The sequence below is a fragment of the Populus nigra genome, chromosome 11, assembly GCF_951802175.1.
Source record: "Populus nigra chromosome 11, ddPopNigr1.1, whole genome shotgun sequence".
Classification (NCBI taxonomy): domain Eukaryota; kingdom Viridiplantae; phylum Streptophyta; class Magnoliopsida; order Malpighiales; family Salicaceae; genus Populus; species Populus nigra.
The window spans coordinates 3253342-3268099 of record NC_084862.1 but is presented as its reverse complement, the minus strand read 5'-3'; the positions used below and the strand labels follow the sequence as shown (position 1 = coordinate 3268099).

Sequence of the window (14758 nt, the reverse complement as noted above, 5' to 3'; positions counted from 1 at the left end):
TTCAGATTTGAAGGTTGACATATTGTTGATTCTGGAAAGTAGTAAGATGCACCCTTACAAGTTCTTAGATGTAATGTTATCACATGGAACAAAAACAAATAGAAAAACAGAGAAATTCGTGAGTTTTTGTTTTTGTATTAATATAACTTGTTTTCAAATTATTTTTTATTTGAAAAATATTAGATTAATTTTTTAAATGTTTTTGAATGATTCTAATGTTTTGCTATTAAAAATAAAAAAATCAATTTGATATATTTTCAATTAAAAAATATTTTTAAAAAATATTATACATCACAATATCAAACACACTCACTTAGTTATGTCCTAATCTATTTTTTTTCTTGGTATTATTTTTGTATTTTTTTCTTTAATATATATATATATATATATATATTCTTGGATGATTTACTTTGAATGAAAAAAAATATTAGAATTTAAGTATACATCTATTTTTTTTCTTGGTATTATTTTTGTATTTTTTTTTCTTATACATACATATATATATATATATATATATATATATATATATATATATATATTCTTGGATGATTTACTTTGAATGAAAAAAAATATTAGAATTTAAGTATACAAATAGGGTGATCCATTTTGAATTAGATCCGAAAAATAATAATAATAATAATAATAATAATATCTTCTACATCTTCTTCTCCGGAATAAACATCATTAATTTCTTTTAGAAGAAAAACATTATAATATTGAACTAAAATTAATATAGCTAACAGCATTCTTTAAATAATGTCTTCCAAAGAGCATTTATAGATTCATTGATATAACTTCCATCATGATCAGAAAACGAAGTTCTAGCATAATTTGACAAAACAACAATTAAGCATATCAATCATTTGTTGAGTGATTAATTAAGTAATTAGTAGTTGGCAACGTACTAACTGCTTCTTAATTAGGCAGAATATATATTAATTAGTAGTGATTCCCTTGCTTATGCCAAGAAGTCACGGGTGTTCGTCCCACTACTTCCTTTTAGAAGATCGAGTAGGCCTTTACTCATATTTAATAAGCTGTTGTGGGGTTTTGCCCAGTTGTATGTGAGGTGTCTGTATATATATATATATATATATAGGGTTTTGCCCAGTTGTATGTGAGGTGTCTGTATATATATATATATATGTATGTATATATATATATATATGTATGTATGTATCGTTCTGTCCTGATGAAATCCAGAATGGTCGAGCTTCAAGGACTTAAGAATGTCGACCCAATGATTGACCGATTTGGCATTGCTAACTCTAAAGATGCTGAACTGGTTGTCGTGTTCCAAAAACATATGTTTCCAAAAACATATGTTTTCAAGGAGGGCAGCATGATAATAAAAAGTTTGAGATTTATATAGTAAGTCTCGAGTTCAAGTTAAGACGTGTATTTTTTGTAAGAGTCTGGAACAATCAGAGTTTTATTTGTTTATTTAAACATATAAAATTCACTTTTTAGAAATGAGGTTTTTTAAAATTTTTTTAAAAAAAATTCTTCCAAAAACATCGCATATGACAACATTAAAAAATGGTTAGAGTTAAGTATCCTCTGTTAAACTTGTAAGCATGACAAGGCCAAACAAAATTAAAATGAAAAATAATTAGGAAAGAGACAAATTTATTGTGTTTAGTTTGCATTTCAAAATTACTTTAAAATAAAATGAAATTTTTTATTTTTTTATTTCAAATTAATTTTCTTATGATTTTAGATCGTTTTGACATGATATCAAAAATTTATTTTAAAAATATATTTTTAAATAAAAAATATTTTAAAAAATAATTATTATCATAATATCAAAGAAGCTCTAATAATAACTATAATATAAAAAAGCTTTCAATAAAACTTTTTGGCTGAACACATAGTTATAATAAAATTTATCATTGTTATAAATCTGTTGTAACTCAACTAGTTTGAAGCTCTCTTTTATAACGAAAAAAGGTAAAATTTACTATAGCTTCAGCATATTTTCAATCCCTATATTTGCATTCTAATATATTTTCGTGATTTATGCAGCAAGTTATTAGGTAACCCTTCACAGCTTGGCATGGCATGCAATACTATTAGCTAGACTGCCACACAGGATTTGAAATCAAGATCTCTTGCTCTTCGGTTGGGTTCCATCACCATTGGCAAGTGGTATATATAAATCAAACAAAGACTCCCATGATCAATACCATGAGCCAATTTTCACAGGCTTATGTGACCAGTGACCTTTAACTGATGGTCTATAAGAACTGTGATGCTTAACTGACCTATGAGAATTGTGAATCAAGAAAAGACTCTTCAACTCTTTCATGAACACCACCAAGCCTGGTTTCCTTGCAGAAATGATGGCAGTGCCATTAGGTTTGGACAGTCTCAAGGCTTTAACGCAACCCATATGAACTGCTTCAGAATCCAATCTCGAACTACTGTGACTTCTTGTCAATGTTTCTTCAGTGTTGAAATCCTCCCACAACATGTCCATCTTCTCCTCCTTATCATTTAGACTACCATTTCTTCTCACCAACTCAGATGCAGCCGAGCCCAGCTCCTCTCTTCTTGAAAAGCTCTTCCCTTGCGTTAAGTGCTTGATCGGTCCCGTTGGAAAACTATTTTTAAAGACTTGATCTCTCTCTTCTCCTTCCGTGCTGCTTTCTTTTGATGTTTCTTCATGGTAAGGATCAGGAGAGGCCGCAGGAGATAAGCACCATAGAGGTGGGGAATCGATGCTGCATGAGACAGGGTCTGTGAAGATGGGGAAGGTGAAGTCTTCAGTGGCCATAGCTAGGCTGGTGACTTGGGTGGAATGGAAAATGGTATTGGAGAGTTTGGTATAGGTGGGGTTTTTGGACATATTAGTTCAACTGCTTCAACAAGTTAACGTTTCTGGATCAAGAGTCTAGGTTTTAGGGTCCCACTCAATACCAAGGGTATTTTAAAGTTAATATGGATTGTTTTTTAAAGTTTTTTTTTAATATATATATATATATATATATATTAAAAATTATTTTTTATATTAGTATATCAAAACAATCTAAAAATATAAAAAGATATACATAAAAAAAAAATAAAGTTTCTTAAAAATATGAATTTAAAAAATTCACGGGGACTAAAAATGTATTGTTGCAAAAATAGGAGAACCAACGTTAACTCTTTTTGCAAACTTTGAATTCACTATGTATTTTCTTTGCCTTTTCTAATTTGGTCCTATGTTATTTAATTTTGTCCTTCCTTAAATTGTTCATTTATTTAGTTTAAAAGGGTGAAGTTAAAAAAAAATAGAAAGAAAAAAAACTCATTGTAAATAATGAATCCATAATATTTTGTGAGATAATTCACAAATGCAATTTTGTACGGTGAATCTAATCTCTTGTGCCTTTTAAAGTATTGTTAAATTTGAGAATATCATTATTACATAGTGACATATTTCTTTTATATAAAAATTCAATCCAAAACTTTTTAAAAATAAATTTATTTTATGTATTTATCATCACGATCTATTGATGAGGTCATGAAAAATATTCACATAGAAAATATTGAGCTTTCCATAGTCTCCTATAAAGTTAGGTATATTAGCTAGTAGTTCCTAAAAAAATAAATTTCTCATGAAAAAAAAAAAAGTGTTATGTGCAAATCTAGGTTTAAGCTTTATTTAGAAGGTGTTTGGAAGTGTGGTTGTTGTTACTTTTTAAAAAACTTTTCGTGCTGAAATATATTAAAATGATATTTTTTTTATTTTAAAAAAAATTATTTTTGAGATCAACACATCAAAACGATTTAAAATATATAAAAAAAATAATTTTTTTAAAAAAACGACGTTTCCAAACAAACGCTTAAAGTTGAGCTCTGATTGGTGAAATCAGGTAAATTTATACACCTAGTTTAGAATTTTTTTTTTATGAATGAGAAAATTATATCATTGGCCAATCAAGGTGGTTCATCAATTAATGCGAGCTTGCGTTTTGAGCCTCGTATATGATTATGATCGGAGGAAAAGTTGGTGTATATTTTTATTAGCCTTCATATAGGCTAGTAGTAGACATAGCATAAATGTAACTATCGGTGCTGAATACAACATTTGTCCTGCAAATCTTGTGTGTGGCAAGAACAAAAAAAAGGTGTGTGATACACATAAAATTGTCAAATAATAATTCATAGAATTAAATACAGAGGTGTGTGCCATGTAGCTGAAGAAAGAAAAATAAGAGGGCTGGTTGTTGGTCAGGCAACTCGCGAGGTCAGGTCGCTAGCAACCCGCGAGGTTGGGTCACTGGGTCAGATGGCTGGCTGGCTGGCTGGCTGGCCATCCACGATGGTCGCCCTTGCTTGGGCGACCAAGCTGGTCCCCCAAGAATTTGTATTTTTAATTTTCTAACTTTGGCCCATCACCTATGTTGAAAGCATTAGCATAATGAAACCAAAGTTTTGATAAGCATAGATTGATAAAAATAGGATTCCAATGGAAATCTCGCCAGGCAGCTCATGCCTAATAAACATTATACTGAAATGATTTTTTATTTCTTTCAAGAGTTTTATACAGCTTTAAAGAGCCATCAGAATCTATTAATTTTATGTCGACAAGATCATAGTTGGTTTACTCTAATGTTTTCCAAGGAATAGAAAATAAAAAGCAGCAGAAGCACGCCGAGGACATCCCCATCTACCGCCGGCTTGGTAGCAGGAAGTGGCTTCTTCAAAGCCCGTTTGGCAACGTTTGTGGTGCTGACTGGAGAGCTTTGAAAGAGATTGCATGGCAACATTCTCTGTTTGGGAAATTTGCATTTCAAATCTGTCACAGCTCCACTAAGCCAGCCAAATACTGTCTTTTTTCCATATATAAGCTCACCTGACACAGCAAGCTATACAAAAATAAGACTCCTAGAAGTCTAAAATGAGCAAGTCTAAGTCCACTCCTTTAGTGGTTGCATGATAGCAATTGAAAGTTAAATCATGAGTTAATATAAAGCAACTTGGACAATAATTTATGTGAAACATAGAACTTTCTAATACAAAACACTCTGTATCCTGCATATACTAAGCATAACCTTCAATTCTTTGTTGAGATGCTCGTTACCCACACATGAGGTCAACTTGAAGGTCGCTATCTAGCATAGATCACATATAAAACAATGTAATGGAACAGTCATTGCAAGGATCAGGAGGGGAAGAAGTAAACTGCATTTCTTCATAACTTGAAGCTAATATTCAATATGAAGAACAAAATGCTCAAAATTACAAACCCCCAAGGAGGGGAAGAAGGAAAGGGGGGAGTTAAATGTCTATACATGGCGGCAGCTGAAAGAGACCATCTCCTTTTTTTATCTGAGAAAGAAGTCTTGCCATCTTCGCCCATTGTTTACTCAAAGAAAATAAAGAACCCACCCAGTGTGTTGATTGATAATACACAGGTCTGTGGCTGGAATTCCCGTTCTGCCCCAAATCAGCACCCAAGATCTTGAATGACAGTAACAAAAAGAATAAAAGAATACAACTATTTTGGTCTCAGAGTGTCTACTTGTCGTAGAGGGATTCCTTCGGGGTCAAGTCCTTCATCTTCTTCTTCATGCTTAGGAAGGCGCAATGATGAAGATTGTGATGACCCTATAAATGAAGTACAGTTTATGTGAAGCTACAATCTTGAACTAGAGAAGATGATTAAACAATAGAGGAAATACTGGAAACCCACCCTCAACCATATCCTTCGTTTCATGAAGAAGAAAAGTCCCAGAAAGGATCGTTACAAATCCACATATTTCAGTGACAATTTGAGATGCATTCTTTCCATCCCAATCCTGAATTTAAAAAGGTATATAATCAGCATACAGGGCAACAAACATCATAAAAACCCTTAAAAGTTTAATACTTTAGTTACTATAGCAATACTTATACGGACTGAAGACTGCATGTAAGAACTAAAATCTTCAGAGAACATCTATCTAGTTTTATTTCACCACTACATCTCTTTTCCATAGATTATTATTTTCTGTCTAAGAGATCGAGAGAAGGAGAGTTCCTAAAAGAATACAATGAAAAAAAGAACTCATAATTGAGTAACAACAGTTTTTAAACTCCTTAGCTTGAGAGAATAACATAAAATCTTCAGAAAATAACCATCTAGTTTTCTTTCAGCTCCAAATCTCTTTTCCATAAAAGAGAGGAGGGTTTCAAAAAGAAAAGGAACCAAAAAAAAAAAAGAAACTCATAATTTATGTAAGAACAGTAATTTAAAGTCCTCTGCTGGGATAGCATAAGAAATTTCATAATTATACAGCCATTCACCATAAATCAACTCAAAATAGATGGAAAACAAATTGTTTTGTTTGTATTCTGAATACATCAGCACAACCTATTTGTAGCAATGTTCCGTTTTCATTTTAAAAAAATGCTCCAGTTTCTACAGTCATCATCACTTAAAGTGAAGCTAACATGAAATCCAAGGATTAGTTCTCCTAAATTCCATCTATCACACAGACACATTCATGCATGCCTATAAGTCAACACATGCCACTGGTTAAAAAGTAGATTACCTTAAACATGATTACGCTAGCCAAAATTGTTAATGAAGTAAACATCACATAGTATATGGGAGATACAACAGCTGCATTGAATGTATCAAGAGCCTGCAATTCAAAGAGTAACAAATAAATTTATCTACCAAAAGCCATTCATAACCACAAGCCATTGCCCAGTTATCCTCCCACTGAAGCAAGTCCTATGCTGGAAAACTTGAAATATTCTCTTCAGAAATTTACATCATCATCATAATAAAAGATCTAGTTTCTACATTAATTTTCACGCAATCAGCATTTCAAGGTAGCATATGTTTATTTTTAAAAATTATATGGGAGCTCCTACGAAATGCATTACCTTGTTTAAGTAATTGATTTGAGTGATTACACAGGCAAGTACAATCAAGGTAAAAGCCCATGTTTGGGGGTATAGTAACTGATTCATTCCCGAGAAAGTCAGCTTCAAAGCGATTCCAAGTGCTTTGACACTCATAACCTGTTATGAGCATTCAGAAAACATAATTTTAACAATAGTGGATTTACACTAGTAAAGATGTGCACACAGTGAATAATAAACAAATAGGTATATATAGCAAAGTTTATAAAAATTTCAGATTCAAGAAGAGGATAGCTGACATACCGATAGTGAGCCCATGAGGGAACAAATTGAAATATAGACCATAACATGAGTCTGCCCATAATGGGGTATAACACGAATGATAATCACAACAGCAGCTGTTATGACAATAGCAGCATACAAGAGAAAAGCTGCAGTGGATATCACAGTGAATTACAGCATTATGAGACACTTGAGCAAAAAATATAAGACCATGATAATATTATGTATGTTTTTCGTATAGCATCAAGGACTTGGAAGCCATTTCGCTACTTTTTTTCATTCCTTGGAGAAATATATACCTGGCTCTGTTGCAAGGTCCCACACTTCCTTCACAGACTCAATCTCACGTTCTTGAGGTGCATGCAAAACTATTGTCGTTGAACCCACAACACAAAGAGCACAACCAAGAATCCCAAAAGTGTGCAACTTTTCCTGTAAAATAGCATGTGCAAGAGCAGCACTGCAAGACAAATGGAAGTTAGCATCATAAAATAATCTTAGAATGCATAGGCTGATAATGATACTTATATGAAAGACATAAGTAAATTTTCTCTTGCCTGATAATGATACTGAGTGCACCAAGAGGAGTGACTAGAATAGCTGGTGCAAATGCATAGGCTGCAAAATTAGCAATTTCCCCAGCAATCACTGCCACAATGACAATTATCCATCTTAGAATGCATACAATGTGATCTGCACTCAAACTTCCAATGCACTTCATAACGTTAAACCAACAGGAGTAACTTACATATAAAGAGAAAAGGTAAACATCATAAAACAAAAACATGGAGATCCAAACCATCTAAATGGACAAACAACAAAAGAAATAGTGCAAGACATATGAAATGAAAGGTTAACACAACTCTTTGAAGGATCTGTGAAAGACTGCACTTTTGGCACATATGGAGAGTTTTTAGCTAATCAAAAGAACTTATTGCATTTATATAGACTATTTATTATGCTGTAAAAGAATATGGACTATTTATTTAAATTATCAAAATATATATAGACTATTTATTTTATACCACACAATGTATATGCAATGGTATAAAAGTAATTTCTTTAATTTCAACAAATTAACAGCCACAGAAAATAAGGGCACTTACTTGTTATCATGCCAATCCACCAAAGTGGTTCAAACAGGTAAGTATAACCCCCAGCACCTGCAAACAAAAGGTCCATAAAATTAAGATAAAGTAAAACCATAAAACTCTATTATCATACATAAATCAAGCCATTAATGCAATCGCAAAAAAAAAATGTTAACAAAATAAGCAAATGCTGAGTATTAAACTCAATAATTCCACATGTCCTGCTCCAACTTCTATACTCATCAAGCCATTAATGCAATCATATAAATTATAAATTGTTAAAAAGTTAGATTTTAAATTTTATTTATTCTTCTTCTATGATGATAAATCACCATCACTTACTTAGAAAGCATATTCCTAAAGAACACCATAATGACTGCTTCCATGGACTAGGCAGTGGAAGCTGAATGGTATTCTGCAAGCCTAAAGAAAGAATTGTGAAGCTATTTTGTTAAGCCATATGACACCAAACCATTATCTGGAACCAAGATGGTCTACAAAGAAACAAATAAATCTTACACAAACTTCATACAAACTGGCGCAGAAAATGATTGGTGGTGTGATGTATGGTCCTGGAAACACTAAAAGATTGATCAAACATGATAAAGAAACTCTTGCATAAGTTATATGAAGTATTAGTTAAGATTTGTAAGTTCGTATAGCATTACTCTGTTTGGATGTAAATAGCATAAAAGAACCAGACCAATGGTTTACTATCATCAAGATAGTTCTGTAAAGAGCACTCAAATGCACTACTTTAAAACCTACAAAATATACAAATTGAAAATATCTAAACAATCCATAACGTTGATCTATCAAAAGAAAGATATAGCTTTGGAGAGCTACTTTAACCTTCCAGATACTCTCACATTCCCTCAACCTTCTAGAAAAGAGCAGACTCCGAATGTCCTACAAATATCCAATAATTAGTATATCGTCACCCCTCAACACACTCAAGAAAAATATAGGACATCAATAAAACTGCTGCAAAGTCCAATCCCAATCTTTCACTACCCTTATAAAACTTGGGGCCTAAGCACAGTTACCATGGCCCCTTCTTTCTAGCCCTCAATTGCTACCACCTTTTTTCTCAGAAAAGAAGAAGAGCTGCTCATGCTTTTGCACACACCATGCACCACACAAGAATCCAGCTACCTTCTCCAATATGTAAAGCAACAAAGTTAAAGGATATACGTCTTTCTCTTGCAAAGCTATTCCACAGCTTTGTCCTATGAAATCCATCACTATCTTCCCACCTATTACAAAAGCTACCCCTTCAGATATACTATTCTACACCTGAGATGATAAGTGTAATGCATCGAATGTCTAAAGTCCTATGGGCCTCAACCAATTAATCCACTACCATAAATCCATCGAAGCTTTTTCAAAATCCCCAAAAAATATCACCAGGATGAGGGATAAACTTTGGTTTTAGCAATCGTCAGATCAAAAAGTTTAAGAAAATGGACAAAGCAAGATGTCTTTGCCAACTTAGTACACATGACGCATACAAGAGTAGCAAGCCAACATAGAATCTGAACAACATGCTGAAAAGAACTTGAAACCGAAACTTTGCAGTTCTAAAATCATACGAAGGTGTAATGAATAATTGCGTGGAACAAACCCTCCAAAATCCATCTCTCCCCATATAGACATCCAAAGGAATAACAGCACCAAACTCCAATTAACCCGGTGTCTTCACTTGCTGGAGCTTAATCTTCCAACTAAAAAGAATCTAAAAGGCAATTTTCCAGGCATCAGCTAAGAAACCCCAAATAGTGAAACTAGATCCCATGCCAGCAACCTGGCGCCTGGTGGTGAACTATGATAAACTGATTAGCCATCATTTTTCCTCGCGCAAACAACAACGTTTCAATTCAGTGATTCTAACAATATATGTAACCAAACAGAAACAAATTCCATTAAAATATCATCAAGAATTCTATCTACAGCTTGGAATACAACAGTAAACAAAAATTTAACCCACTATTAAGTTTGACCCACAAATGAAATCCTCAAGCCACGTGAATTCAACCAATTCCTATCACTATGCTTATAATTCTTGCAATGAAGCACATAAAACAACTTCCACTCAAGACAAAATCCCATTCGAATAAATCCATAACGGACCACCAAAAATCAACCCATTTCACACCCAAACATAAATTAAAAAAGGGCAATCCAAACCAACAAATTAGCACCAATCCCAACACAAAATCACAATTAAAAGAAAACCCACCAAAGCCAACAAATAAACAATGAAAACCCACAAAAATGCAACCCATTCCAAGGCCAAAAACAAAAACCCAGTTGAATAAACAATAAAAAGATTGAAACTTTACCTGCCCTAATACCAGAAGCACCAGCTTTCTTCAACCCCTTTTTCTTAACAATAAAACTAGCTCCTATAAATAAACTCGAAGACAATGCCAACACCAATCCCTTTATGTTATCTGTTGACATTCCTATCTCTGTTTCCGCCATAACTTTACAATCCCTTCACCACCAACACCAAAACGACGACGACGACGACGACAATGTCTCACCTCAAAACTCACTGTTTCCATTCCACATCATTCATCAAGTCGTCTTCTTTATATTAATCTTATCCAAATCGGCTTGTATAACGCAAATGTGCATGAAGAATGAGAGAGAGAAAGGAACACCAAAGAGTATTGGGATTTGTGAGTTTAACGTAGTTAAGATGTTTTTTTATTTGTTTGTAAGATTTAGATCGATCTGATAGGTATTGTTCTTGTTGAACAAGAGACGAAAGCTGAACTTAGTTTTCTTTTATCCCTTTCTTTACTTTTTTTCAGCTTCTATCGACCACCCGTGCACGCTTCCTTTAGCGAGACTGAGAGATGGGTAGTAGCCCAGGAGCAACTTCTGGACTACGGAGATCTTTTTCAGGCCTCTAATTTTGTCTTGCTCTCTGGCTCGGGAGACGAGTGCAGCCCCTTAGTTAGTTCATTCAACGGGAGAGGGAAAGCAGAATTCACATATTACCAGAGCACGTGTAAAAACTCAAAAGAGGAAGATTTTAGGGAAGAATCGATCGAAATGAATCTCAGTGATCGTCGAAAGAGTGGCTTCGATATTTCTTTCAGATTTTTTTTTGTTGCCGTTTCAGTTCTTTTATTTTTATTTTTATTTTTATTTTTTTACATCAACATATCATATTATTTTAAAATATTTTTAAAAAATATTAATTTAATTATTTAAAAGAACAATTTAAAAATGTTTTAAAAACAAATTGTAATGAAATTCCTCCTCCCCCTGTCTAAAAAAAACATGAACGTATATTTGTTTTTGCGGTGGAATCGTTATTTTTTTAAAAAAAACTGATTTTTATTTGTTTTAGATTATTTTTTATGTGTTTTTTATTGTTTTTGCGTGCAAGAGACTAATATAAAAAATAAATTTAAAAAATAAATAATATTATTTTAATATATTTTAAAACAAGAATTATTTTAATATATTTTAAAACTACACTATACAAACACTAACAAGTAAACTGCAAACTTCTGTTACACAAGAAAACAAAACACAGCAGATCCCCCTCCCGTTTTCGTGTCATCTCGCGACAGAAATTGTTCGAGTTCAGTTTCTTTTTTGCTTACCTAGCAAAAGCAAGAAGAAAAAAAGAAAAAAGATAAGGAAGGAGGCTCCCGCTCCAACTATAATGGTCACACCAATTTGTCTTCCTGTCTTTCTGGCCAGTTTCTCGGAAGTGTCAACTATGCCAGCATTTCCAGTTACTTTTATCGAAACCCGTGGTGGAAATACTGGGATGACTCCAGATAGCTGATTGTTGGAAAGTATCAGCTCTGTCAAGGTAGCCATTTGAGTAAAAAGAATAGGAATCTCACCCGAGAACTTGTTGTTCGAGAGGTCCAAGACTTTCAAACCCATCAGCTGGGAAAGATCGCTTGGAATAGGTCCTTCAAAGAGGTTGCTGCTGAGATTTAAGACAGTCTGCAACCTCACTGGCATCTTTGGAATCCTCCCACTCAGTTGATTTTGTCCAAGTTGTAGTTCAACCACAGAAGGCATACTATCAGGGATTGAACCGCTGAGATTGTTACCTTGCAAGTTCAAATAATCCAGGTTGTCCAAGCCTGCAATTGAAGAAGGTATGGAACCGGTAAGCAAATTCCAGCTGATATTCAGGGTTGATAACGCAGGGGGGATTTGCTTTGGGATCTCACCACTCAATTTGTTTAATTGGAGTTTCATGACTTCAAGTGAATAAAGACCATCCAATTCTGCTGGTAATGCACCAATTAGGTTATTCTGTGCCAAGTTCAACACCACTAAGCTTCCACAAGAACTCAATTGAGGAGGTATCACACCAGTCAAACTATTGTTTTCCAGCTCCAAATGAGTTAGATTTGTTAGTGCTTCAAATGAAACAGGGATTGAGCCATTCATTCTATTGCTTCCCAATTTTAGAATAACCAAGTTTCGAGATACATTTGATGGGATTGAACCCTCCAACATGTTATAAGACAAATCCAAAGTCTGCACATTCGGCTGTGACAGAAAGTCCGGTGGTATCAGCCCAGCTAACCTGTTATAACTAAGATCTAAATACGTAAGAAACCTTGTAAGTCCACAAGGAATTCCACCATAGAAATTGTTTTCATTTGCTGCGAAGCGCTGCAGGGTTTGAATATTTGAAAGGCTTGTTGGGATCTCCCCACTTAACTTATTGGAAGACAGAACCAAAACTTCCAAGTAGGTTAGGTTTCCAAGTACATCAGGAATAGACCCCGAAAGCTGATTTGCACTAAGATCAATCCTGTGCAAATTCTGATAACTCACTATTTCCGACGGGATGGAACCCTGGAAAGAATTCACCGAAAGCTGAAGCTCTTCCAACATCATGGATTTCCCAAGGTTTATGGGAACATGCCCATTAAACTTATTGGAACTAAGATTCAAGCTTTTGAGTGAACGAAACCCATCTAACTGTAAACTAATATTACCACTCATAGAGTTACAAGACAAATCCAAGGTTTCTAATCCTTCAAAACCATGAAAAGTAGGCAAAGGACCAGCTAGAGAGTTATGACTAAAACTCAAAGTCTGCAACTCAGAAATCTGTCCACAAACATTGATGAACTCATCTGGGATTGAGCTCAATCGGTTGTTCGAGAAATCAAGCCACTGCAGAGACTCGATCTTGCAAATAACAGGTATAAAATCAGAAGAGGAGAGACCAATGCCAGATAGGAAAAGATGGGTTACCCGTGTGTTGTCAGGACTGCATCTAACTCCAATCCACGAACATGGGTTTGGCTCCTTAGTAGCATCCCATGGTGAAGCAGTGTTGTTAAGGAGCTTAGAGAGAGTGATCATGGTGATATCTTGGTCTTTGGACAGTTGACAAAACACAACGGAACATGAAAGCAAGAAGCAAGATAAAAGCAGCAAGCGAGTGTTATGTGCATGCCAGCTCATTTTTGAAGTGATGGGGAATGTTATGTTGCTTCACTTCCAAACCTCAAGTGTTTGATATGTGAATGTTGTTGATTTTAAAGTGATGAACTTTCTTATCGTGTGAACTGGATATCATATTATTGCTGCTTTTGATTCGTTTCGAGTGAAATATTGAAGGACATCATATTTATTTTCATGTTAGAAAATTAATACGATGGTTACACCATCACCTTCCTATCAATGCATATCGTTGTATTGTTATTAAAAATCTGAGCAATTCAATCGGAGACAACCAATTATGAGGTTCGGATCCTTTTCTCGAAAATGATTCTTATGGAGTGTTTGAAATTCAATGTTGTGGATTGACTTGCATTTAAGCTTGCCTTGTTGACTGGGAGGAAGCAAGGTGGTCCTATACTCAACGTGTTGTCGTATCATTCTTGGATGCTTCTTGTTTTTGCTTTGAAGCTGTAATTCGTGATTTTTTTTAATATTTCTTTGCTTGAAGTTATTTGTTTTGTATTTTTAATTGTTTTGATGTATTGATATAAAAAATAATTTATTTAAAAATATATTATTATTATATATTATTGAACGAAAAATATTTTAAAAAACAATTATTATTACACTCTCAAACATTACTTTAATATTTTTTTATAGTACTTTTCTGTTTGACATTGTAGTATTGTGCGGCTAAAATATATTTTTAAACTGATCATAATTTTAAAAATTGTTTGGTTTCCATTACTTAAACTTGTTTTTCATCTTAATTTGTAATAAAAACTTGAGTTTGAGAAAAGTTATAATTTGTAGCTTTTCTTGAACTTGTTTTTTTTAAATCATCGTTGCAAAAACTATCACAATATCAAATACATATATTTAAGTGTTTTTTATTTTTGGAATAAAACCAAAATATTAAAAAAAAACTTATCTCAAATCAAAAAATTAAGTTATTAGTTAAGATTTCAAAATAAAATTTATATTATTCTCTAATATATTTTTTTTAAGTAAAAGTTTTCTAATTTTAAAATTTGCATAAGTACATCACTATAAATTTTATCAAGTAGAACTATTTTAATTGAAAATTTTAAATTATGATA

The 14758-nt window shown here is 33.4% G+C and overlaps 2 protein-coding genes across 9 annotated transcripts; both read right to left on the bottom strand.

The window, feature by feature from the left end:
- Positions 1-2094: 2094 nt before the first annotated feature.
- Positions 2095-2837, bottom strand: LOC133706226 (uncharacterized). The gene has a single exon (XM_062131711.1). The coding sequence runs from the start codon at positions 2774-2776 to the stop codon at positions 2180-2182; it is 597 nt and encodes a 198-aa protein (XP_061987695.1). The 5' UTR covers positions 2777-2837; the 3' UTR covers positions 2095-2179.
- A 2318-nt stretch (positions 2838-5155) lies between these two features.
- Positions 5156-13898, bottom strand: LOC133668381 (probable magnesium transporter NIPA3). Of its 8 annotated transcripts, XM_062088181.1 has the most exons (10): positions 12425-13879; positions 12086-12334; positions 8229-8285; positions 7680-7770; positions 7422-7582; positions 7144-7271; positions 6862-6999; positions 6522-6614; positions 5681-5786; positions 5156-5595 (listed from the first exon to the last, which is right to left on the bottom strand). In XM_062088181.1, the coding sequence occupies exons 1-10, from the start codon at positions 13677-13679 to the stop codon at positions 5486-5488; spliced, it is 2388 nt and encodes a 795-aa protein (XP_061944165.1). In that variant the 5' UTR covers positions 13680-13879; the 3' UTR covers positions 5156-5485. The 8 variants fall into 8 exon arrangements, with proteins under 8 accessions (XP_061944165.1, XP_061944164.1, XP_061944170.1 ...); XM_062088180.1 differs by having other exon boundaries at positions 12086-13881; XM_062088186.1 differs by lacking the exon at positions 12086-12334 and having other exon boundaries at positions 13467-13607.
- Positions 13899-14758: the final 860 nt, after the last annotated feature.